The sequence below is a fragment of the Platalea leucorodia genome (genome assembly GCF_965183815.1).
Source record: "Platalea leucorodia genome assembly, chromosome: 1".
Lineage (NCBI taxonomy): Eukaryota > Metazoa > Chordata > Aves > Pelecaniformes > Threskiornithidae > Platalea > Platalea leucorodia.
In genome coordinates, this window is record NC_138823.1 from 7,826,606 (window position 1) to 7,850,427 (window position 23,822).

Consider the following 23,822-nt stretch of genomic DNA (forward strand, 5'->3'; position numbering starts at 1 on the left):
TGTTTCACACTTATAACTCAAGTTCAACCGTAAGATCCAAAAAGGTTTTTGGCATACAACTGCACACGTTAAACTACTACATACATATATGGAAGAAATTTTATGAAGGAATTACTGATTGCATAATGTAAAATCTGATCTGCAAGACACAGTGACATTCAGCCTAGTCTTGCTGCTCTCCTTAGCTAGGCATCGGGTATCGACCATAAATGATCATAGCTCTTGAGAGTGTTCATTATGCTCTATTTAGGTAAAACTGTCTCGGCTGCTTTAAGTATTTCCTAGTCTGATTTTCAGAAATTGAGAAATATTTTGTTAAATTAATTTTAGGTTGCTTTGGTTTTTTATAACAATACTGAACAGCCCAGTGATTAACCATCCCAGGTTATACTAGAAAGATATCATCTAACAATCCTCTGCAAAAAACTATACATATAATTTAGTCACATCTCTTCTAAAAATCAGTTAAGATACCTAGTCAAGCTCAGTACAGCTCCAAGGGATATTTTTTAAGTCTTTTTGACCATAAAAAATAATTCTGTTAAAAGACATCCTGAAGCACTATTTGGGGCTTTGTTGCATGAACAAACAACTGTGGATAATAAAATATTTTAAAGGAAAACTGTTTTTTAGAGGATTACAGGGCATTAAGATAGATGAGAACTTGGAGAAAATGCTGATGTTTCTCTCCCTATTAGTGCTGTGACAGGTTTTAACTAAAGCTTCAGATTGCCAGCACAAGCACGGATACAGTCTCACACAACGTGAAATAAAATGCCATTAAACTTTTAAACACACATGATTTGGTAGCAGCAAGCAGCTAGGTTATAGAAAGGAAGAATTATTTGCAGAGGCATGCAAAATCTCAACTACCTTAATGCGCACAGAAATATTCAGATATGAAGGATAGCATACTGTATATCACCCATCCTAGTGCCTCTCAGATTTGGCCATTTCTGGGAAATACACTAGAAACATCAACATTAAAAGCAATAAAGGAGAGTCATGCTGAATGGTCAAATTTGGAGAATTTCCATCTTTAACAGAGGAATCACTAAAATAAGCACAAACTTTTAAAACAAAATTAGTATTTCAACTGTCTCCACTGTATCACACATGTAGGTTGTACACGCAAAGTACGTTTGTGAACATTAACAGAGTTTTGATAAGGTGCAGGAAGAGGGCTCATATACTGAAAAACTACTGCAAATAGTTTAATGAGAAAACCCATCTTTTCCGTTTACAAGCTATTTCTCAAATTTTCTCTTTAATACACAATATCATTAATATCACACTCTTCTAGGGAAATTACTATCAGAAGACATACTAGAAATACTATTACTTTAAGATTACTGCTTTCAACTTACAAAAGGAAAGAGGGAAAGTTATTTGCACATGCTACTCACTAAATGATGCATGTTAAACCCGTGAATGCCCTCTATGCGCAAATGTATTTTCTTTCCATTGCTTTATGAGGGCAAAACACCAAGAATGATAAGGCTCCACTATGAAAACAGTACACTTTTCCCTAATTTCCTTCACAGTAAGGACATTGTTATGCACCTAAATATGATAAGTATCTCTTAGTGGTTACAAAATGACATTTTGCAATATGGGCTACTATTTGATATTCAGATTAAAGATAGGAATGCTGTTCTAGGTATCTCAGATGGCTGTTTATAGCTATTACTTTTTGCCTGCCAATACAATCCTAAAAATCTTTTGTCAAGCCAAGCCAGAAAATATGCCAGAAAATGAGTGTCAATACCCCGTGAGAAACACAAGTGAATCACTTCTTTTTTTTCTCTTACCATGCTGCACTTAATAAAATTAGGGGGGGAAATGAAGTAATCATTCAGAAGATAATGAATTCAACAAAATCTAGTAGTATATGTGTTGTGAAATTACAGGTAAAATACAAAGCAGAGCATTCATTTTATGAAGTATCTCTTTCCAGACTGGGCTAAGCATAACATATTATATCTAAGATTATTATATATATTCTTATGTATTGGTCCTTTAGAAGAGCAATTTCATTTCTTGAGAGGTTTGCTTTTTAGTCATTTTAGTTCAAAGGGAAAAAAAATCTTAGTGAAAACATTCTTAACATGGAAAAAATATCAAATCCAAGTAATGTTTAGTTTTGGCTCAGGCAAATAACTTTGTAATGAAATCCAAATGTTTGTGTGCAATAAACCCATTTACCAACACTAGAAGCAGTAAAACAGAACAGAATTACTAACATAAAAGTTGAGGACTATTTTGGTAATTTTCTTTTTGGAAAAAAAATCCATTACCAGCAGCTGCTCTCTAAATGTAACATCCTACAGAGCCTCATATTTTGAAGGTCCTACGCTGCTGGTTTCTTAAGTCAAATTATTTTTATTAATTTTCAGTAGCTTACAAGTTGGGTGTGTCAATGCTACAGCAGAGCAGACGTCAAGTGTAAACAGCTTTGTTCCCAACTTTGCTGTGAACAGTTCTACACTATTTCAGATAAGGCTACATTGTAAAAAAAGTCTTAAATATTTAGCAGAAGGTAAAACAGTCTAATCAGTATTTATCAACATCACAATACCCACCAATATCTCCCTTTCCTACTGTTTTCTTCTTCTCACAGGGCAAGGTTTGAAGCTCTAATCACCCCAAATAACCAAAGCAATAATGTAGAATTAGGGCATTTTATTTAGTTTTATTTTATGATTTTCTCAACATTCTTGTTTCAATCATTTGAAGTTTATTCCCATAAAAGTCTCAAGAAATTGTCAATGACATTACAAAATCTACTACTGATCTACTACTGAACTATGAGCGCTTGGTCTAAGAGAAAAAGAGTGAGAATAAATTACAACTCAGTAAAAGGTGCACAGAAGGTCCCCTTCCAGACGTGCATGTTAGAAGTACATAATGGACAAGCTGCTAAATAATATGTCATGTGATATTTGCCATTAAGTTCAAACTACGACCTAATACAAGTAGTTTGTACTTCATAGCATTTTTCCCATCACTGGGACACATTAGTATTCCTTGTAATTCATGGAGTTTTCAAATAGCGACTCCCTTGAAGAAAGCAAAGTTTTAAGGAAATAAATCAGAAGTACTTAAAAATACTGTTGAGAATGAAGTGAGGGAAGGAATTCAAACAGCAAGAGATTCAAATTTGTCACAAAGACAATTCCACAAAGGAATAAAACAAACTAAAGCATGTACTACTTTGTTTTACAGCCAAATAAAGGTAAAATATTGGAATATAACCATGTTTAAGAAGTAAGAAAATGCAATCAGCTGTGTTTCAGATGATTTAATCTTTTATAAAGTTTTTTTCTCCTCTCCCTGCCCTTACTTCCTCCCACAATGAAACTGAATAAATTTTCCTGAATTTCCTGAACTTTTGAAAACTTTGAGTTATTATTTGTCATCACTAGAACTCTGTTAAGTTCTCATTTCTGCTTCTTTTCAACCACTCAATAACTTGACTTTTATAGTTATGTGATACTAGAGACAAGCAACACTGGGGGTTATTTCTAATAAGTCTCTTACAACATTTTTGCTGTTTAAGATGAAACTGAAAAAATCTTTAAGTAAAACTAACTTTCCAACTGTAGAATATTTCGAATGTAGTTACAGCAGATCTGGAGACTCACCTTTGTGCTTGAGTGCTGTAGCTGTTATCATAGGAATCATAGCTTTGTTCATCATAAGCAGTTCCATAACCATCATCATACTCCTGAAAGGATATAAAAGAAAGGTAATATTAGCCATAATCATATTCCAGAAACAAAGTAGTAACCTGCTGCTAAATATGAAAGACAATACTCTCCTGAAATGCATACATGACATATGTACACCATGAAATGGCAAGATCTTAATGATATTAATAGAGACTACTTCCATTTAGGAGGTCACACACAGACTAATTACTTTAAAAGTATTTTGAACTAATGGCAATGTGTTTTGAAAAGATTTTATTAGTTAACACTGGCTTTTGCAGACAGTACAAATGCTTCATACCTCCATGCACTTGAATTTGAGATGAGTGAGCTATTGATCTTCAAGAAAGCTGTGGGAAGCACCTCAGGAATCAAAACATCTGAATAAATATTGTGCAGATGACTTAGGTAGCTGGCTTATTTCTGGACAATAAATTCAATATTCTACATACACTACAGAAGTAATTCTCTAGAGGTAAGACTAGTAAGAATGACGGTTTTACTTGTTTGAATGCCCTCTGTATACTCTTCAACTTGTGGGAGTTTAGCATCCATTAAGAAACTAAAAGTAAGTATTTCTTCCTCCTCCCCCATTATCCACACTATTTAAGTATACACTGTAGTAACACTCTTCCCAAAATAGCACTGGATTTAAATACCAAGTTGAACAAACCACTAACTTCAGCCAGAAGCCATGCAGAAGTTTAAGATAAAAAGTGACAATGATGCTGTGTTTTCCCAGAGAAGGATGCGCTATAAAAATCCAAAGAACTGTCACCAATTTATTGTCTCATGCAATAATAAACCTAACTGAGCTAAACACATGAAAAGTAGAAACAGCCCTTCCTTTATACTGCTTCCTAGGAAATCCTAATGTCCAAATCCTATCCAAATATGGCAAAGACCTCAATGGATAGTTAGGGGTATCTTGATCAGTTTTCCCAGATGAAAATAACCTAATGAGAAGACACTTTGAAGCTACAGGGACCCAGAGAAATGAAAATCAGGCATCATCATATATATGGTGTTTTCTGAATAACTGCGTATCAAACCCTGGCAACATAAGGATAAAGTCTCATGAAAGACCTAACTCTTTACCAGGAAAAGGAATCTTTAAGAATCTTTCAACAATGACAGAAAACAAAACGTACTAGCGGTATCAATTAGGTAGGGATGACAAATGATGGATTGTCCAGCTCTAGTAGAAAACACCTCCAATGATTGGAATCTTACAGCTTTCTAGACATTGTAAGGAAAGCTTTCTATAGCAGAAGCCAATGACATCCTCAAAACAACTGATAGGAAACTGAATTTGCTAAGAGAGTTTTTAGCATTTTTCCAATCATTTGAAATTGTTTATATGGAAAAGCCAGCGCAATCTGCACATCAATATTGCTTCACCACTGCTAGATCAGTGAACATGATTGTTTCCCAGCAGTGATTAGTAGAAGGGTTTCTATGAATAATTGCAGCCACAAATGAGTGACAGCCTATTCATAGGTCTGGAAGGAGAAACGAGGATTCTTCCAATTGTCTATTGAGAAGAGATCCATGGATAAACAGACCCACTTGAAGAGGAAATGCATTGTTTTCTCTTTCAGTAATTCACTGTCCTGAAACTAAAAATTAAAATAGAGTCTTAGCATTTTCTTTGCCCATCTGATATGGCTATGGATTTTTCTTGATAAGCCACACACTAAACCCACAAAACCATTGCCTCCTGGCAGTTATTACGAACAAGCACTTTATTACTTATTGATGCAATACACAGACATCTGTTAAGAATACAGATATTGATCAACAGCAGAAGCTGTCTGAGCCAACTTGCTCGCTCTGTTCCAGAACATTTACATGACATTTGGTCTTCTCTCGTAGACTCTCCCAACTGTGAACCAGCCATCCCTAAGAGGGACACCCAGACTTCAAACTGAGCACACCCAGCAGTGACAACAAATGAAAGCAAAAGACTGAAATTAATCTTTTAACATGTTAGGAAAGCTTTGCCACTAAGGAATCACTGGAGAATTCCTAAGCAATCAGTCCTGTTCTTCACATTTATGTTAACAATTTTACTAAAAATTGATCATGAAAGAAGGGGAAAACAGACTACTCTGAAGTTATGGTGTATCTATTACTTCTTGCAGACAAAGGAATAAGGTAAATTTGAAATAGGAAGAGCTTTACATTAACGAGATGTCCAGCAGAACAAAAGGAAAATTTTGTGGAGGTCCATGCTGTATCAGACTTAAGTTTTTACAGTATTAGCATTTCTCTTCCAGAGAAATTTTGCCAGAAGTCATTACTGTTCACCATTTTGTGTGTTAATAAATTGACTACGGCAGAAATTAAGTCCTGCATTTTATATTGTTGAAGGTGGCTCTTATAAGCTTTGAATGCAAAGATAGCTGGTTTGTAGTTTATATGTGGGATTCATGTCACTGAGCATTAAAAAAAAAAATCAACCTGTGCTGTTGCAATTACTATGATCTGCTTAAATAGAGCAATTCTTCCTTTTTATTGCCGTATTTACATTTATAAAACCAAAAGTTTACATTAAAACCAAGACAGACTTCATGTGCAACATGCTGCAAAAATAGAATAGGTTTAAAGAGCTGCTCTCAATGGCTTGTTCTGTCAAGAGATTCAAATTCCAAAACATTTGTTTACTGTGCACCATTCCCTTGAAGTAGCAATTAGGCAGGGGCAGCTGAAGCATGTTTCAGAGCTTTCCCTGAATTATATCTGACACAGTATTTTCTCTTAGTCATACAGTATTTGAAAACTTTCTCTTTCAGAAGGTTACAAATAAGGTTGGCCAAGGCAGAATGTTTTACATTTTAGATTAAATCTACATTACTTGAGTATTTTCCTTCTGAAACACAGGCCTCTTGTGCCTTCAATAAATGTTTTCTTTAACTTTATTTAGTATCTAGGTTATCCCAGGCCATCTGGCATGTTTCAGTACTATAAAATATCATGCTAACTTAAATGAAAATAACTATCATTTTTACATATATAGTGAAAATGGATAGGACAGAACTTAAATATGCACAGATATCTTGTCCTAAAGTACCTCGCAGATTCACTGACAAGCATTGCTATACAGAGTTCTTTCTGTATAATACAGGAAGAATTACACCTTCATAAGAATATTTTAATTGCATTTTTCCTGGTGATTTTTTGTCCTGTTTCAGGTATTTATAAAAGCATTCATTTTTCTGTTTAAAGCCATTATTCTTCTTCACATGGATGACAGCATTTGCGTTACTACTACCTACCAAATGCAATACAATGGACTTCCCCTCTACTCCAATTACAGAAGTCTGTAGATAGCTCTTCCTAAAGGTACTTGGTAATCAGGAGGAGTTTACTGAATAAGCCATATTTCCTCTCCCACTCCAAAAAACAAAAGCCCCAACAAGATCATATTTTCATCCCATGAATGAGATCGTTTTGTTTCTGTTATTCATTATTCTACTTTTCAGGATAACCTAGAATACTAACTCTCATCACACTTAGTCTGATCAAAAGAAGGCAAGTGTGCTGTACAGTTTGTGCTTACAACAAAAATGCAGAAGAAAAATGAGCTGAAAATGGTAAAGTCCTCTTAAACTACAGGTATTTTCCACACAACATTTGAAATATCAGCCAGGAAGGTATCAAGAGCGATTGTCCTGGCTTCTGTTAGTTTCAGACTTAAGAATCTGCCCCCAAAGTACCAGAACAGCTAGAATTACAAGACAGATCTTCTGAAAAGAATATGAAGTTACTCTGCAAAATCTCAAACCTGATTAATAACTCCTTTATTAAACTGGCCTACAAGCCAGAATCACATTACATTTCCTCTTAAAGAGAGCTTCTGCCTGCAGTTGTCTCAATGACAGTGCCCGCAGTTGGTATAAATCCAAGGAGCAGCACTGGTCACAGTAATTGTTCAGTGCAAAGTGCAGAAATTTTTCATGAACAGAACCAAAGGCAGTGTGTAAATATGCACCCTTCAAATACATTAAATAGTAAGTTACTATCATAGGTCAAAAGATGATAAAAGCAATGAAAGCAATCTTTGCCAAAACCTCTACACTACCCAAAACATTACAAATCATGCTAAGCCTTGCTCATCAGTGTTTCTTTCTAATAATAAGTACTCTAAACATACTCTTATTCATGGGGAATAGGAAATGGTGGCTTTAGATTATAATCTGCTGGCAGTGACAATGACAGACTAGTGTTCGGGCCCTCTTTAGGGAAAATCAACAATGTTTCAAAGAGAACAAGACAGAGAAACAAGAAGAAAGAAGAGGGTAAAAAGTTCATTTTAACAAAAAGGCCATTTGCAGCACTGGAAAAAAATCATTAAATCAATAAGAAATCAATTTTCCAGCTCTCCCGAACTAAGGAAATCCATCCAAGGGAAAAAATTAAGGCTGTTATCACTACAACTAAAAGGTTGTTGTTTCTTTTCCTCATCATTCTCTGAAATTAATACTTACACCAGTACTTTATCACAGAATACTGGAGGAATGTCTTCCTTTTAGATAAAAACTATCACATTCAAAAAAATTGTGCAGAGATTAACTTGAAGAAAGAACATGAGACAACATCAGTGCAGTGCAAGGAAGTATTTTTTTGGCAAATTAGAATTGTAAAGGGAAGGAACAGCCATTTTGTTACGTGGAAACAACATCTCCCCATCATTTAATCAACAGGGAATATGCGGCAATCAAAATACATATGGGTTGCTACTACCATCTAAAGTCTGAGTGATAACATTAAGGACATTAGCAGCAAACATGCACAGACTGTAAGCTCTTATTTTGTAGATTTTCATCTGTTTTCATCTAGAAGGAGCCTAGCGCATACTCAACCAGAACAAATAAGGTATTCCTGGAATGAGACATGTACTAGTGTATTGTCTTTCATGCACCTCAAAAAAACCCAAAGAGATGCTAATGAATATAGGCAGTAACATTTAAACCAAGCTACTATCAGGCCAAAACAATTCTGTTTTTCTATATACAACAGCAGGGAGCAACGTCTGAATCAGGAGGAGGACTCATGGTCATTCGATATCAAGTCAGAAAGTGGTCAACTTAGATCAGCAGCTTAAGCTCTAAAATAATTTGAGAAAATATTTTATATGCACATTATAGGTGAACTTTCAGCTTCGAGATAGGCAGGTGGAAAAGCTTTTCAGCCTTTCCCCAAAAACACTGCGCTGCTTCCACAGCCAAAGTTGCCTGAGTTCCTGAGAAAATGAAAATATTTTCTATTCTCTCTCCACTTCATCCTGAAAACCCCAGAGAAGGTAAATGTAAAAGATTAAAAATGAAACAAAACAGTTGAGGGATTTAACAACTTTAAATCTTTTTTTTTTTTTTTTTTACATTTTTCTTCTTGCTTGTCCTATTTAGTATGAAAAAGAATGTCGTAACTGGCAAAAAAAAGCCATGAAATAATGGTTTGCTGTTATGAATTTGCTTTTCAGAAGTCTTACCTGAATTCACCCTGACTTTAAGAATAGTCTTAGCATTTTTGAAAAGCCACAACTCAGTAAACACATTGCTTAAAAAAGGTATAAGACCTAAGTGGAAACCACAACATTATCCACAGAGGGTAACAGAGACAGAATGGACAAAATATCATTTTGCTCGTTCCTAAAGAATGAAGCTACCTCAAACCCTTTTCCAGGAATGCAAACAAAAAATTTTACACTCAAAACTAAGCAAACAAAAACATTTGAAATTAATTTAGTTAAAATGTTTCACGTTATTAGGAAACAATCAATATTCAGAAGACCACAGTAAATTAAAACATGGTATGACTCTTGCAAAGTGACACTGAAGTTACACTTGAACTCTAATCCAGGAGAATTTAAATTCTTTTCAAAGTCTTATGACATCTGGATTAACCCTTACTTTGCCACCTCAACTCCAAGAACCATTTATTTGCAAATAAAAAGCTTGGGGATTTTCATATTGTACACAAAGTTTTCTCTTTTTTCCTACAGATCTTTCCTTTTTCAACCACGAACAGTGAGCGAGCAAATGGATGTTAATGAGAAAAGTCTGCTTTAAAAAGTTTACTCTGCAAAATCAACATTGTATCAATAGATCCAAAAAATTCTTTCCACAGTGTGCTTTTTAATCCTAGTTTTCAGTTTTTCAAATCTAAACTAAGTATGATCTCAATGAGAAGATACAGAATTCAAGCTTAATGCTGGAGATCAAAAAAGAATTTGCACCAGCTTCCTAGGAAGGGGCACTAAGTAACAGGCCATAGGTTATTCAGCTGAATGGGCTCTCACCTGCAAAGAGTAAGACTCTGTTCATTTCTTTCACTAATGGATACTGTCCTGGTTTCAGCTGGGATAGAGTTAATTTTCTTCTTAGTAGCTGGTAGAGTGCTGTGTTTTGGATTTAGGATGAGAATAATGTTGATAACACTGAAGTTTTGGTTCTTGCTGAGCAGAGTTTACAGTGGTCAAGGACTTTTCAGCTTCTTGTGCTCTGCCAGGTGCACAAGAAGCTGGGAGGGGGCACAGCTGGGACAGCCAACCCAGACTGGCCAAAGGGCTATTCCATACCATATGACATCATGCTCAGTATAGAAACTGGGGGAACAAGAAGGAAGGGGGGGACATTTGGAGCGATGGTGTTTGTCTTCCCAAGTAACCGTTACGTGTGATGGAGCCCTGCTTTCCTGGGGATGGCTGAACACCTGCCTGCCCATGGGAAGTAGTGAATGAATTCCTTGCTTTGCTTTGCTTGCGCGCACAGCTTTTGCTTTACCCATTAAACTGTCTTTATCTCAACCCATGAGTTTTCCCACTTTTACTCTTCTGATTCTCTCCCCCATCCCACCGGGGGGGAGTGAGCGAGCGGCTGCGTGGAGTTTAGTTACTGGCTGGGGTTAAACCATGACAGATACATATATGCATATTTTATAATAATCACTGGATCATGAAATGGTTTTCTGTTCTTAGCCATCCAGCCAAATGTCACTTGAGAACAAAATTCCCTTAAATCTTCCCACAAATTTGTAAGGATTTATTGCAAAATTGGAAGGACAGAAACCACTGCTCCTGACAGTGTGTATGCTAGGACAGCCGGTATCCTGGTGGTGAGCACACCATCTCCAGAGAGAAACAAGGGAGTATGAATATCTGAGACAGGCATTTGAACAAAGGGCCTTCCACTACTGGAGAAACTACTGAGCTTTAAATTAAGAAGAGACATATAGCATCACATCGGCTCATCGTTTGGGTGGCATCTCGTTAGCCAGCATATTACGTAATGCCTTTTGGGTCTTCCCTATTTCTCATGGCAAACAGTTTAAGCACAGTCTCATACTATTGTAGTACCTATAATATACATGTATCTTCTAGTATACATACTGTGAGCATAGTCTCATATTAAGTCTGAAGCACCGCTTTGTCGACCAGTAAAAGCAACATAGTTCTGGAAATATCCAGAAATGTATGCTTCAGGAACCATAAACTTTTAAAACTTAGCAATCCCTAAGCTTTAGGATCTTCCATAATCAGGTGATAACTAAATGTAGATTTTTAAAAAGTAGATTTTGAAGTCTGTTATCAGCATCCCTTTTGTATCCAAGTCTTCTGTGCACTCTTCTAAGTCCGTATCTGTACGTTTCAGTTAAAAAAAATCTTTGCACGTAATTGGAAATAGTTCATAATGTTCTTTTTCAAGTTACAATTTACTTAACATAGAAAGGCTCCCTAGGTCTCTTACTGGTAGACAGTCCATCTTAATTCAATTTCTTATTACAGAAAGCAATCTCATTGAAGCATTTTAATTGAAGCATTAACTGCTAGAAATTATACATGTGGTCACTGCATTAGAAAAATCTGCCGCTGAGGTAACCTTTGTCTGAACACAAGAAAACATCAATAAAACTGCCAGAAACAGATCTGAAGCTCTGCCACAACTTCCCTCCCCACACACACTAGGGAGGAACATTTAGATCTGGCTGCTTTCTGAAATAGTGTCGAAGCAAGTCTTGGCCATAACTTGATAGATTGCAAAGTTTTGTGTTTCAGTGCAGACATTCCATACTGCCACAGCAATGGGTTTTAAATCCATGTTTAAAGTCCAATTCTTAATCCCTAAAAAAATCTGATTATCAACTCAGATAAATCTCGCTTTGCATTCAACACATTTAAGCAGCCAAAATGAGACTTGACATGGCATGATCACAAATATATTCATACGAAGTACAGAACTGAAATACTTACAGAATATTTGCAAAATATTTACCTTTGTAAAATGAAAATAAAAATCTGATCTTAAGCTTCAGACACATTGCTGTGTTACTAAGTTGGAAAAAGCCTTGAAGTTTGAAGCTGGTAAGAAGAGGACAACAGGAAGAGGCTGAGAGCAGCAACTGTTACTAGACAGTAACTGAGACTGAACAGTTATGGACTAACCTATGTTTGACTGAACACTGGCTAAGGAATTGACACTATTAAAGAGAGTAGTGAATTGCTAGCGTACTGTTACTAATTTCCTACTTATTGAAAATTATGGAAAAGCTTAAAGTCTCCAGCTAGTAGTTAAATACAATTTCTATTTCTTATCTTAATGGAATAAATTGTCAACTTAAAAATACATTAATATATTTTTATCTATTACACGGTTTGGTTCAATGAGAAAAATTCTCACATAATGAAGAGTACAATGTCCCTGAAAGTATCTGTAAGTGCTTCAATAAATCCAGCAACCATCTAGTATGATTTCCCTTATCCAAGTATTATAAAAATAATCCTGGTCATGCTTCACACATCATACTAGGCTTTCTCCTGACCTGAGTGGTTGAGGACAAAAATGGGAGGCACGTTAGCCTTCAAAGAAAAAGTTTATCACACCAAACAGCAGTGAGGTTAGAACAGTGATTGTAAAGCTGGCTGGCCGTAGAGGCCCGAATTTTTGCTATCATCTAAGCTGATGCTACAGCTATTAAAAAGACAATGTTCACAGAAAATGATAAGGAACTGTCATTTGGTGTCTTCAAAACCTTCATCATAGTTCTAACAATATGGTGAGGTCCCAGGAGGAATGGGTCCTGGGGCTGAGAGAGATACTTAAGTAAGACTGGCAGCGGTGGAATGGGAAAACCAGTTATATTGAACTGAAAAAACGTGCAGATATTGCTACTGGTCTGATATGTTGCGTGACTTCAGCAGACAGGGCCACATCAAGCATCCCGAGTCAGCATTACAAACATCCCAGAAAGCTGACAGACAACAGAGGTAGCCTACCTCTCTGTAGAGCTTTCTGTAACAGGTAAGCTCTGGACAACTTCCCTATGGGCTCCAAGTATGGGACAGCAATGATCACCTAGTTCTGTTGATCTTGAGTCTGTGTTAAAATGCACCTAAATTCAAGGGAATTATTTTTTGTCTGTAGCATGATTTTCCCTGTGTGACGTACTGCCTCCAGAATTAACCCTTCCAATTTTTCAGAATGAAGTAGGTATTCCACTCCCCATTTTGGTATTATCTTTTAAAAAACGACTTCTTAAACAATCAAGAAGAGGAATGAGAGAGATTAGGATAGGCGGGAGGCAGAACTGAGTAAGTTCCTCATAGGTGTTAGATTCATTGGTCTCAGGGACTACAGAAAAAAGTTACCAAAGGAAGTGAAGGAAAGCAGATGCTGTTTGACTCAATGACGGCCTCATTTTCTATCACAAGGTGTACTTAGTACACCACAGAGGAAAAGGGCAAGGACTTGATGTACTGAAAGCCCTGCATCATCTTTAAGATATTTGGCTTCCATCCAGAATACAGTTTTGCTTCTTTCTGAACTTGCATAGTTTCACATTATTTTAACGAGTACAAAGCAGAGGCTTGTAAGCCTAAGGGAAGGAAAAGCTTCATGAATCCTTGCAGACTTTCCAATACTCAATAGAAAAGTTCTAAAGGCTGCTCTGTAACCTCTCTTGATATCCCAGTCTCCAAGGCTCTGAAACTACATGCTGCTCAAAATAACTTCTTATGATACCCACAATCTCGCTGGTATTTTAGACACTTCTCAAACAGTGACACCTTACCCTGCTCAGATATTCAGGTTAGCAAACCAGCACTTAATACTAGATATGGCTAAAAAGCAATTAGTAAGGGAAGGACAGAAATAGTAGTAATGACTCCTGCCATGTTACCTTAACCTGTAAAAGATACAGTTAAGGCATTTTTATAATGTGCTACAAATGGGCAAGTAAAAAAATACCATGCATTAAATTTAGCATTTAACATGCAATACACCAGTGGTTAATGTCCTAGCAAAACTTTATTCTAATGAATCTCCATTTTAACAGAGGAGACACAGAAAATAAGGTAATTTTAAAATGGACCAGCTAGCATTGCTATATCAATTACAGCTTTAAATATATCTATCCCAGTTAAGATATCTTGTTTGGAAGATAAGTGATCCAGTTCTAGAGAACATTCTTTTTAGAAGTTATTTAGCACACCACTATTTTTCTTTATAGCGCTATTTTCTAATTATTCTCTCCCACAAGTAAAGCATATATCAGGATACTGATTCAAACAGCTGTTACTTCCATGCCACTTCTATAAACACATGCTATAAAGAGCTTATATATATATATATATATATATATATATATATAAGAAAATATGAAGTTACCCAGAGAAGTTTATTTTCATATATATATATATATATATATATATATATATATATATAAGAAAATATGAAGTTACCCAGAGAAGTTTATTTTCTACCACATCACCATGCATTCTACAGTGTATGCCCTGGAAACAGGCTGTTTAATGAGGACTAATTCCTTTGAAAGCATTGTGAAATAACCACTTATTTGCAGTATCGACCTTGACTAGTCAAGTGAGCTATATCCAGGGGACATTTAGATATATTGTTTAAGTACTAGTTCTCATAACATTAATAAACTACATTAATTTCTTCTGAATTGTTCAGGTATGTGTATAAATGTTTGTACTAACACCATTAAACTTCTTTCTGCATGAAGCTGTAAGTGTTACATAGAAAATTATGTTTCTGATCAAAAGGACAATGGTTGAGATTTGATTTAGAGGGGCTGGGGGACTGAAAGAAGAGAGGGAGAAGGTAGGTGGAAGAAAGTTTGAGAAAAGAGCAAAAAATGTTTAAGTGGCAAAACCATTTTCTGGAGCTCAGGAATTCCTTTTTTGCCAGTCTGAACAACAGAGACAAAGTCCAGACAGACTTGGCTATAAAGAGGGCATGCTAAAAGCTTTAAGATATATAAAACATTAAACGCATTGTCCTTGAAAATGTTATTTCTCTGTAAGACTAGATCCATTTTTATGACGATAGTTTTGATTTAATAAGCTTTTTTCTTTATTTCACTGCTCTGTAAGTTCAGTTTAAATTAAATTTACCCTAACAATTCATAACTGTCTATAATTTTCAGTCATGTACAATATAGAGTATTCTGATTTTTTTTTAATGTTTATACAATAAAATCAAGGTAAATATGTATGGCTTATTGAGATACACTGTACATTGTTAAAGTTTTAGGATAATTTCTGAAACTTTCATAAAAATATTTTAATTTTCTAATCGTTCAACAGTTATATGACCACAAAGATAGGTTTAGGAAGAGTAGAATATTATTCTCAGTTTTAGCAGAGAATTAAAAATCTACTGACAATGTGATTTTTCAGATTTTTGTAAAACAGGAATCTAATATAATATGTTTAAGAGGTATATAACTATTTTGCCAAATGCACTGTAAATGCCTTTATGGTAGTACATATAACCTGAAGTCTTATTAATATGAAAAGTTCAAGTCTGAAAAGGTGAGAAGAGATGACTACATTTGCCATGGATTCTGGGTGCAAGACTTAATTAGGTACTAATTAAAGAGATCCTACTGAGTTCTGAAGTGATAGGATCATCCCTCCAAAATAATACACTTTATGCACAGTATGCGAACAGCTCAACTTACATATTCACCATATGTCTCCTGTGCTGGAGGTGGTGGAAGGGGCCGGTAGCCTCCAGGTGGAGGTACTCCTCTTGCTCTGGGTGCTAGAAGTCCACGGCTACGACTGACTGGTCCTCTACTGGGAGGCACTCCTCTGGGTGCTGGTGCCCCTCTTGGTACTCCTGCTGGTGGTGGAGGCACTCCTCCACGGCCCCTGTGAATATATGGATCACTTACCATTAAATACTACACCCTTGGCCTCCCTTTCAACAGCTCCCTCCCCCACATCATGAAAATTTTGCTTTGCTACAGCCAGAAAAAGTCTAAAAGGTTTATAGTTTGTCATTTTTCTGTACGCTTTAATCCAATTACACACATTATGCAATAAATGCAGAACGATACAAACTAGACGTGATTCAGTGATGAACCTCTCACTAGCTTGAGCCATTCTCGCACGCACATAGACACCCAAACCAATTTGCTGGAATCAGTCAGCTTCACTAGAATTTGACTTATGGTATGTGAAATCACAATCATAGAATAACAGGTTAATTTGAAGCTGTCAGGCTATATCGTACTCAAACCCTGCACAGAGAAATCACAACTCCCTTCCGATCCTATGTAAGCTTCTAAATGCAATCCAAAGATCACACTGCATGTAAGAGATTGAGTCAGAAATTACATTTTCTTCTGGTTCTAAAGAAGAGTTTTCCAGCTGTAGCAGGAAACATTCAGAGATGTAATAAATTTGCAGGGTGACTATAGGATATAACCTGATGTTCTATATGTATTTAAGAGCAAGAAATAACAATATATTTGTTTTTAAAGTTCTGAAAGAATGATAAGCATTAACTTGTATTCCATTACTTTGGACACTTAATATATGGATGAAAAATCTGAGACCTAAACCGGAACAATTGTCAAAAATATTTGATCCATTTAGAGGTGGCATTCCCTCACGCCTCCCTATAGTAAAGGGAGAGACTCAGAGGTACAATCGGTGAGAAATTTGCATCATTTATCCCCTTTTAAACAGGATGTCTAAAACATTGCTAATAGACATCTCCTTTTTAAAGGAGATCATTTCACCCCATGGACTATAATTAAGTTTAAATGACTGCTCTGTAGGCATACAGACTTGTTCCGAGGAAGTCCCACCCTTATCGTATACTGTAACAGATACACAGAAGAGAACAAACAAGCACAAGCTCTACACTACCTTTCTACCTATCGAGCCATCACCTAATTAATCTCAAGAGTAGTAACTAAGTGAAAATACTCTGTCCTGATTTCAGTAGAAGTTTCCAACTTAAACAATATTATAAAGTAAGATCCAGATTTGGCATTAAGATTTCCTATCCCATTTCAAATAAGTCATACAATTTCTCATTGGTAAACTTATCAGAAAAAATATAATCATTTTATCACAAATAATATTTGAAAAAATGCATCGCTAAATGAAGAATGCAAAAACGTAAATACTTGATACAATCAGGATAGATTTTTATTAATTCTAGTTACTGATCAAAACACAGTCACAAAGTATTTTAAACAAGCCTAGAGAGTAAGTGATTTAAAACTGTGCTTATTACTTGGTTTTGGCTAATCTGTAGAATGCCTCCTCAGGACAGGGTACCAGCTGCTTATTTGACTTCATTGTAGTGGGGGCAGGGGTGAGCAGTGAAGTTCCCAGACACAGCCTGCTGAAGTAATATAAAGAAATAGCAAATGTGACACTTTCCAAGTGAAGCCAAAGAAAGGGAAATGAACCTATTGGCATAGACAATAGTCAATACCAAGTTAAAAAAAAAAAAAAGGTCAGTAAAAAGACTCAAGAATCACTAGCCATAATCTTCATGGCATCCTTCAGACAGGGTGCAAATGAAAGCAGCAGTAAGTGGGACATGCTGAAAAACATCAAAAAAACATTTGAGGGAGGGGAAAAAAGTACAATTTTTAGAGCCAGCACAGATTTATTCTTTCAGAGTAATTAGAACACCAGATCCATGTGATGAGAAGGTCTTTTCTGCATTTCAAAAACAGTTAACAGGATTGGAGTGGTGATGGGTGGGAAATCATATTTCTCCTATATTAGGAGACCATTTACAGTTTTGGGGTTTTTTAAGAGTTACTGTAGAAGAATAAACAATCTGAGATGTATAGTTCTGTATTACACCACTCAGATGGTTACTGCACCAGGCTGGAGGAGACTAGAAAGGTGCAAAGATAGGAAACCCAGTAATAGGAGAGTTCAATTACCACCATGCAGATTTGAGTCATATCGGGTATAGAATCACAGAATCATTAAGGTTGGAAAAAACCTCTGAGATCACCGAGTCCAACCATTAACCTAACTGCCAGGTCCACCTCTAAACCACGTCCCTAAGCACCACATCCACATGTTTTGATTAGGCAAACGTCTAGTATGATCTCCCTTATCCAAGTATTATAAAAATAATCCTGGCCCTGCTTAGAATCATGGAATCATAGCATCACAGGGTATGATGCTAAGGGCAAATTTTCAGAAACTGTAAGTTGTTGTTTCATTAAGAAGTTATCGGGAACTAAAGAAGTTTAATTGACATAAACAATGAACAGAGACTCAAAATATTGAGGAACCACTTGAACAAGAACCTTTGCATACCTTTGCAAAAACAACAGATCAGTTCTGGTATTGCTTAATTTGAAAAAGGGGAGCTATATAAATTATGTTTAAGAAGATTAAAAGAGTAAAATGTATATACACAATATAGGAAGACATTTAGAGAAATCCCATGGGAAGTCAGAGCAAATACACAATTGTCAAAACTGTCAAGAAAGAAAAAGCTTGAGGAAGGGCAACAGGAGCTCAGTAAGGCTAGAACAGCAGGGTAAGAAGAGGTATCACTTGAAAAGCTGAACCCATCTCTAACATCAAAGGACAAATGCTAATAGAAACAAATGTAAAATACTCAGAAAAGCAGGTCAGAGATAATTTAGGGAATTTGTAGAAAGCCTAAAAAAAAATAAAAATCCTTCAGACATTCTGGAATCAGGAAATCAGCCAGAGTGAGGCCAAATCACCAGTGAAGAACAGTAAGATATGTATACATGTATGTATACATTAAGTTTTTTGCTACACAATCAAGACAGACTAGACAAGGTTCTCATGGTAGAGCCTTTCCTTATGAGGAATGTGTTGGATGGCACCACCAACTGTCTTAGAGACAAATTACAGAACAAAAGGAGCAAGTAAAGGTAATTGCACTATCTTTCTATAAACTACAACAGGTTCAGATGCCTAGCTTTTTAATCTGTAGTTGAATCCCAACCTGAATACTAAGGAAAGGAAAAGGGCAAAAAAAATTCAAAGCGGCAAAATCTAAGAGGGGACACTTTGGAGTTAATACACACACATATATAAATTTATATATCCTAACATTATGCAAAGTAACAGGTTCTGTTCTTTCACTACCCATAGAATGTTAATTAAGATTGGCCCAGTGACTGGGACAGTAAAAAAACAAATACAGTTTTAGAAAATATAAGAGAACACAGAAAACTTCATTACCTGACTGTGTGTATTCACAGTCCTGTCTCCTAATTTGGAAAGAACATAAAAGAACTGGAAGTGTATCACAAACTATGTCAAGGATGACCAACAGTATAGTACAGTTCACATGTAAGGAACTATTAAGTAGATTAAGGCACTTCATACTACAAATGACAACTGAGGGTTATATGATAGAATCCAACACAGACATCAAAGGAATGGAGAAGGCTGAGGGGTGACCTCATCCCAGTCTACAACTCGCTCAAGGTGGGGCAGACACGGGGGAGGTGCTGATCTCCCTCTGGTGACCAGTGACAGGACACGAGGAAATGGAATGAAGCTTGTCAGGGCAAGTTCAGACTGGACATTAGGAAAAGGTTCTTCACTGAGAGGGTGGTCAGTGTCTGGAACAGGCGCCCCAGGTAAGCAGTCACAGCACCAAGCCTGTCAGAGTTCAAGGAGCATCTGGACAACGCTCTTAGTCATATGGTGCAGTCATATGGTTTTAGGTAGTCCTGCGAGGAGCAGGGAGTTGGACTTGATGATCCTTTTGGGTCCCTTCCAACCTCAGAGATTCTAAGGTACGTAAAGAATTATTCAGCAGTCATTTTCAATGTAAGAATCAGGGGATATCAACATGTACGGATAGACTATTAAAACAGATTGCCTTAAGGGCAGAGCCACTATGACTGCTCCTATGAAATGTGATCACTGAATGACAGAATGGCTGAGGTTTGAAGGGACTGCTGGAGGTCATCTGATCCTACCTCCTGCTCAAGTAGGGCCACCTAGAACCAGTTGCCCAGGACCACGTCTAGGTGGTTTTTGAATGTCTCCAAGGATGGAGAGTCCACAACCTCTCTGGGCAATGTGTGCCAGCGCCCTGTCACTGGGCACCACCAAAAAGAGCCTTCATTTCTCTAGGCTGAAGAGTCCCAGCTCTCGGGCTTTCCTCACAGGAGAGATGCTCCATACCCTTCATCATCTTTGTAGCCCTTTGCTGATCTCTCTGCCGTATATGCCCATGTTCCTCTTGTACTGAGAAGCCTAGAAATGGATACAGCATTCCAGGCGTGGTCTCACCATTGATGAGTAGAGGGGAAGGATCACCTCCCTCAGCCTGAAAGCAACACTAACGCAGCACAAGATAGCCTTAGTCTTCTCTGCAGCAAGTGCACATCACTGGCTTCTGTTCAACTTGGTGTCCACCCAGGTCCTTTTCTGCCAAGCTATTTTCCAGCTGGGTGGCCTCCAGCATATCTTGGTGCACAGGGTTGTTCTTCTCCAGGTGCAGGACTTTGCACTTCCCCTTGTTGAGCTTCATGGGGTTCCTGTCAGGCCATTTCTCCAGCCTGTTGAGGTCTCTCTGGATGGCAGCACAACCATATGGCATATCACCCACTACTTCCAATTCACTGTCACCTGCAAACTTGCTGAGGGTACACTCTGCCCCATCATCCAGATCATTAATGAAGTTAAACATGACAGGACCCAGTACTGACCCCTGGGGTACACCGCTTCTTACTTGCCTCCAGCTGGACTTTGTACCACTGATCACCACCCTTTTGGCCTAGCCATTCAGCCAAATTTCAACCCACCTGTCTCCTCATCCAGCCCATACACCAAGAGTTTCTCTATGAGCATCTTATGGCAGACAGCCTTCCTGAAGTCATAGCAGACAATATACACCACCCTTCCCTTACCTACCAGGCCAGTCACTTCATCATAGAATGCTATCATGTTGATCAAGCGTGACTTCCCTTTGTGAATCCATGTTTACTGCTCCCGATAACCTCATCATTTATGTGCCTGGAAATAGTTTCCAGGATTAGTTGCTTCATCACCTTCCCAGGGATTGAGGTGAGGCCGACCAGCCTATAGTTCACCAGGTCCTCCTTATAATTTTTGAAGGTAGGAGAGACATTTACTTTCCTCCAGTCCTCAGGCACCTCTCCTAGTCTTCACAGTTTTTCAAAGATTGAGAGTGGCTTCACAATGACATCCACCAGCTCCCTCGGCACTCATGAGTGCATCCCATCAGAGCCCGTAGACTTATATATGTCCAGTTTGCTTAGCTATTCTCTAACCTGATCCTCTTCCACCAAGGGTATGCTTTCCCCCTCATCTTTGGGTCCTTGGATTTCAGAAGGCCCCTCTTACTAGTAAAGACTGAGCCCAAAAAGTCATTAGTTACCCTAGTCTTTTCCATGCCCTGTATCACCAAGGCCCCTGCTCCATTCAGCAGTAGGCCCACATTTTGCCTAGTCTTCCTATTGCTACTTAAGTGTTCATAGAAGTACTTCTTGACTTTGACATCCCTCACCACATTGCTGATGACTCCTCTAAGTCATCTCTACTCATCTCTATGCAGCAGACGTGTCTATCCATTAGGGGCAGAAGTAATGGCCCTAGGGCAGTTTAGTCCCCGCACATCTATTACAATTCTCATCTTCCATCTATGCTTTAGCTAATCCTTCCACAGCTCTCAATTCTGATCAATCTTGCCTACTCTTGTTTTCCTTTTCACTCCTTTATAATTTACATATTTCTCCAGGTGTTTAAGGTTGAAGTGGTTTTGTTTTACTTTTTAAGTAAAAGCTTCACTCACATACCACCAGCTCTCCTTGTCTTTGCACACAGCCTACAGACTATTTTTCTTTATAAAAACACCTACAATAGCCTTTCTTTTCAAATTACGTGAAACATTATTTGGCATGGAGATTTCAGATGACACCAAAACTTTAAGACAATGAAGGGCTCCTCTCTCAAAATCAGATATTGTTTCATGGTAATTGAGGGTTTAGAAAAGTAGATTTTGAAACTTGCTGGAGCATCAGTGATTAGATACCAAACTCCCATTTATTTTAATTAAAATTATGGCACATTTGTTCAAATAACTATGAAACAGTCTTGATCCACAACTTTGGTTCAAGTACATAATTCATGGTTTCACTATAAGCAGCAGAACTACTGGAAATAACTTTTCCTTTTGATAAAGAAAACTATGCTATATTAACCCTCAATCAGAATGCTTCTGAATCTGAAATTTGATCAGTCTCCCAATACATTTCCTTGCCTGTTAGCCATCTTAATCCTTGCACTATTTCTTTGTTACAGAAGATCTTTGTTTCCACTCCTATAGGCCACAAAGCATTATCCTCAAACCTTTAAAGTTGTATGTTATCAAAACTTATTTGTCAGCCCATGTCAGCCTTGACTACCTACTTATATTCTGAAATACAAAAAGGGTCTTTTTGCTTTTATTTTCCCTTCTCGCTACCATCAGTGACATCTCATCCACTTTCAGAAATCTTTTGAATGTCCTCTTTACCCCAGTGCCCATTAGTACCTCTTTTACAGTATTGAGACTGCCAATACATTCAGGCTAATGATGTATACAAATGGGCACTGAACCCCCATGCATCTGTCTTCAAACTTTTTGTATACTTTGATGGTGTAAGTACTCTGAAACAGAGCTTATATGCCTTATTTTCAGGACACCTGACAAAAAGGCCCTTGCCTGTGACCCCTCAGATTAATGATACTGCAAATACACGAATACTGAAGCATCACAGGAGACACTAGTGTTTGGTTTTCTTTTTGCTACATTTGTACAAAAAAAACCTCTGCTCTTCTGAATCTTACATCACTATGCTATCCAGAATCTCATAGATTTCCTTGGATGAGGGAAACCCTGCTCCTTAAGTACCTATTAACTGTATTTTATACTAAACAGACTGCAGTAGTTAAATAGTCAGTACTTAAACATACTCAGTAAATCTTCCAGCCAGGTGCTATTATCATCACCTCCAGATATGCTTTAAAAACAAAGCGATCATCTATGTACTTCAGACCACTGAGTCCTACTCTCAAAGAAAAACATTTTACTGCCCTAAAACAGATTACTATGGCTACGTGAGAAAATTTGAAATACTTCTCCATTTCATCTTTATCATCAGTTTGGTTTTGATTTTCCTGAATTTATTAATCTGGTAGTGATGAATCCAATGAATGAAGTTAACCCTTCCCCATTAAATGCACAGGTAATTTAGGTGGTTAAATTAAGAATAATTATACTCTCATAGTTATGTAATTAACTTGTAGGCTCTGCAGTGAAAAAAAGTGTTTTTCAATCTGGGTACCATGGACTAGAGATTAAATAAAGCAAATCCCAGTAACTCATTTAATATGTTTTGTTTTCATTACACACTGAGCAGTGTAGCAGAATAGTGGGGGGAAATAATCTAATTTAACTCATGTCACAGTATCCTTTGAAGATAATGTCATGAAAACTATTTCTGTTGGAAACAACCTTCCTCCCATAACAGCTTCATTATTTATACTTGCAATGTAGTATATGAGAGGAAAAATTAAGAATAAAGAGTGGAGCACTTAATTTCTATAAAGTTATCATAAATACATTAGAGAAAGGGAGAATGGGCCTTTCACAAAAGTGTTAGAATGTGCTAGTGTGATTTGTAAAACAGTATAGTAGTTATTGAAGGTAATTTTGATGTATAGAAAACTGAGAAGTTTACCTTACAGTGTACAGTTCAAATATTACTTAAGCACTGTGGTTTGTAATTGATTAATCACTGTTTGAATAAAGATTTTAA

The 23,822-nt window shown here is 37.0% G+C and overlaps 1 protein-coding gene across 3 annotated transcripts in view; it reads right to left on the reverse strand.

The window, feature by feature from the left end:
* The window catches only part of KHDRBS3 (KH RNA binding domain containing, signal transduction associated 3), a 92,613-nt gene that overhangs the window by 15,835 nt on the left and 52,956 nt on the right, over positions 1-23,822 (reverse strand). For 2 of the 3 annotated variants that reach the window (XR_014227657.1, XM_082306782.1), the window contains exons 6-8: positions 17,267-17,377; positions 15,696-15,888; positions 3,645-3,727 (exon numbers count right to left, since the gene is read on the reverse strand). Coding sequence is in view for 2 of the 3 variants with exons in the window: in XM_082306782.1 (XP_082162908.1) it covers positions 3,645-3,727; positions 15,696-15,888; positions 17,267-17,377 (387 nt within the window). In the remaining variant the exon portion in view is untranslated. The remainder of the gene's footprint in view (positions 1-3,644; positions 3,728-15,695; positions 15,889-17,266; positions 17,378-23,822) is intronic. The other variant, XM_082306783.1, reaches the window with a different exon arrangement.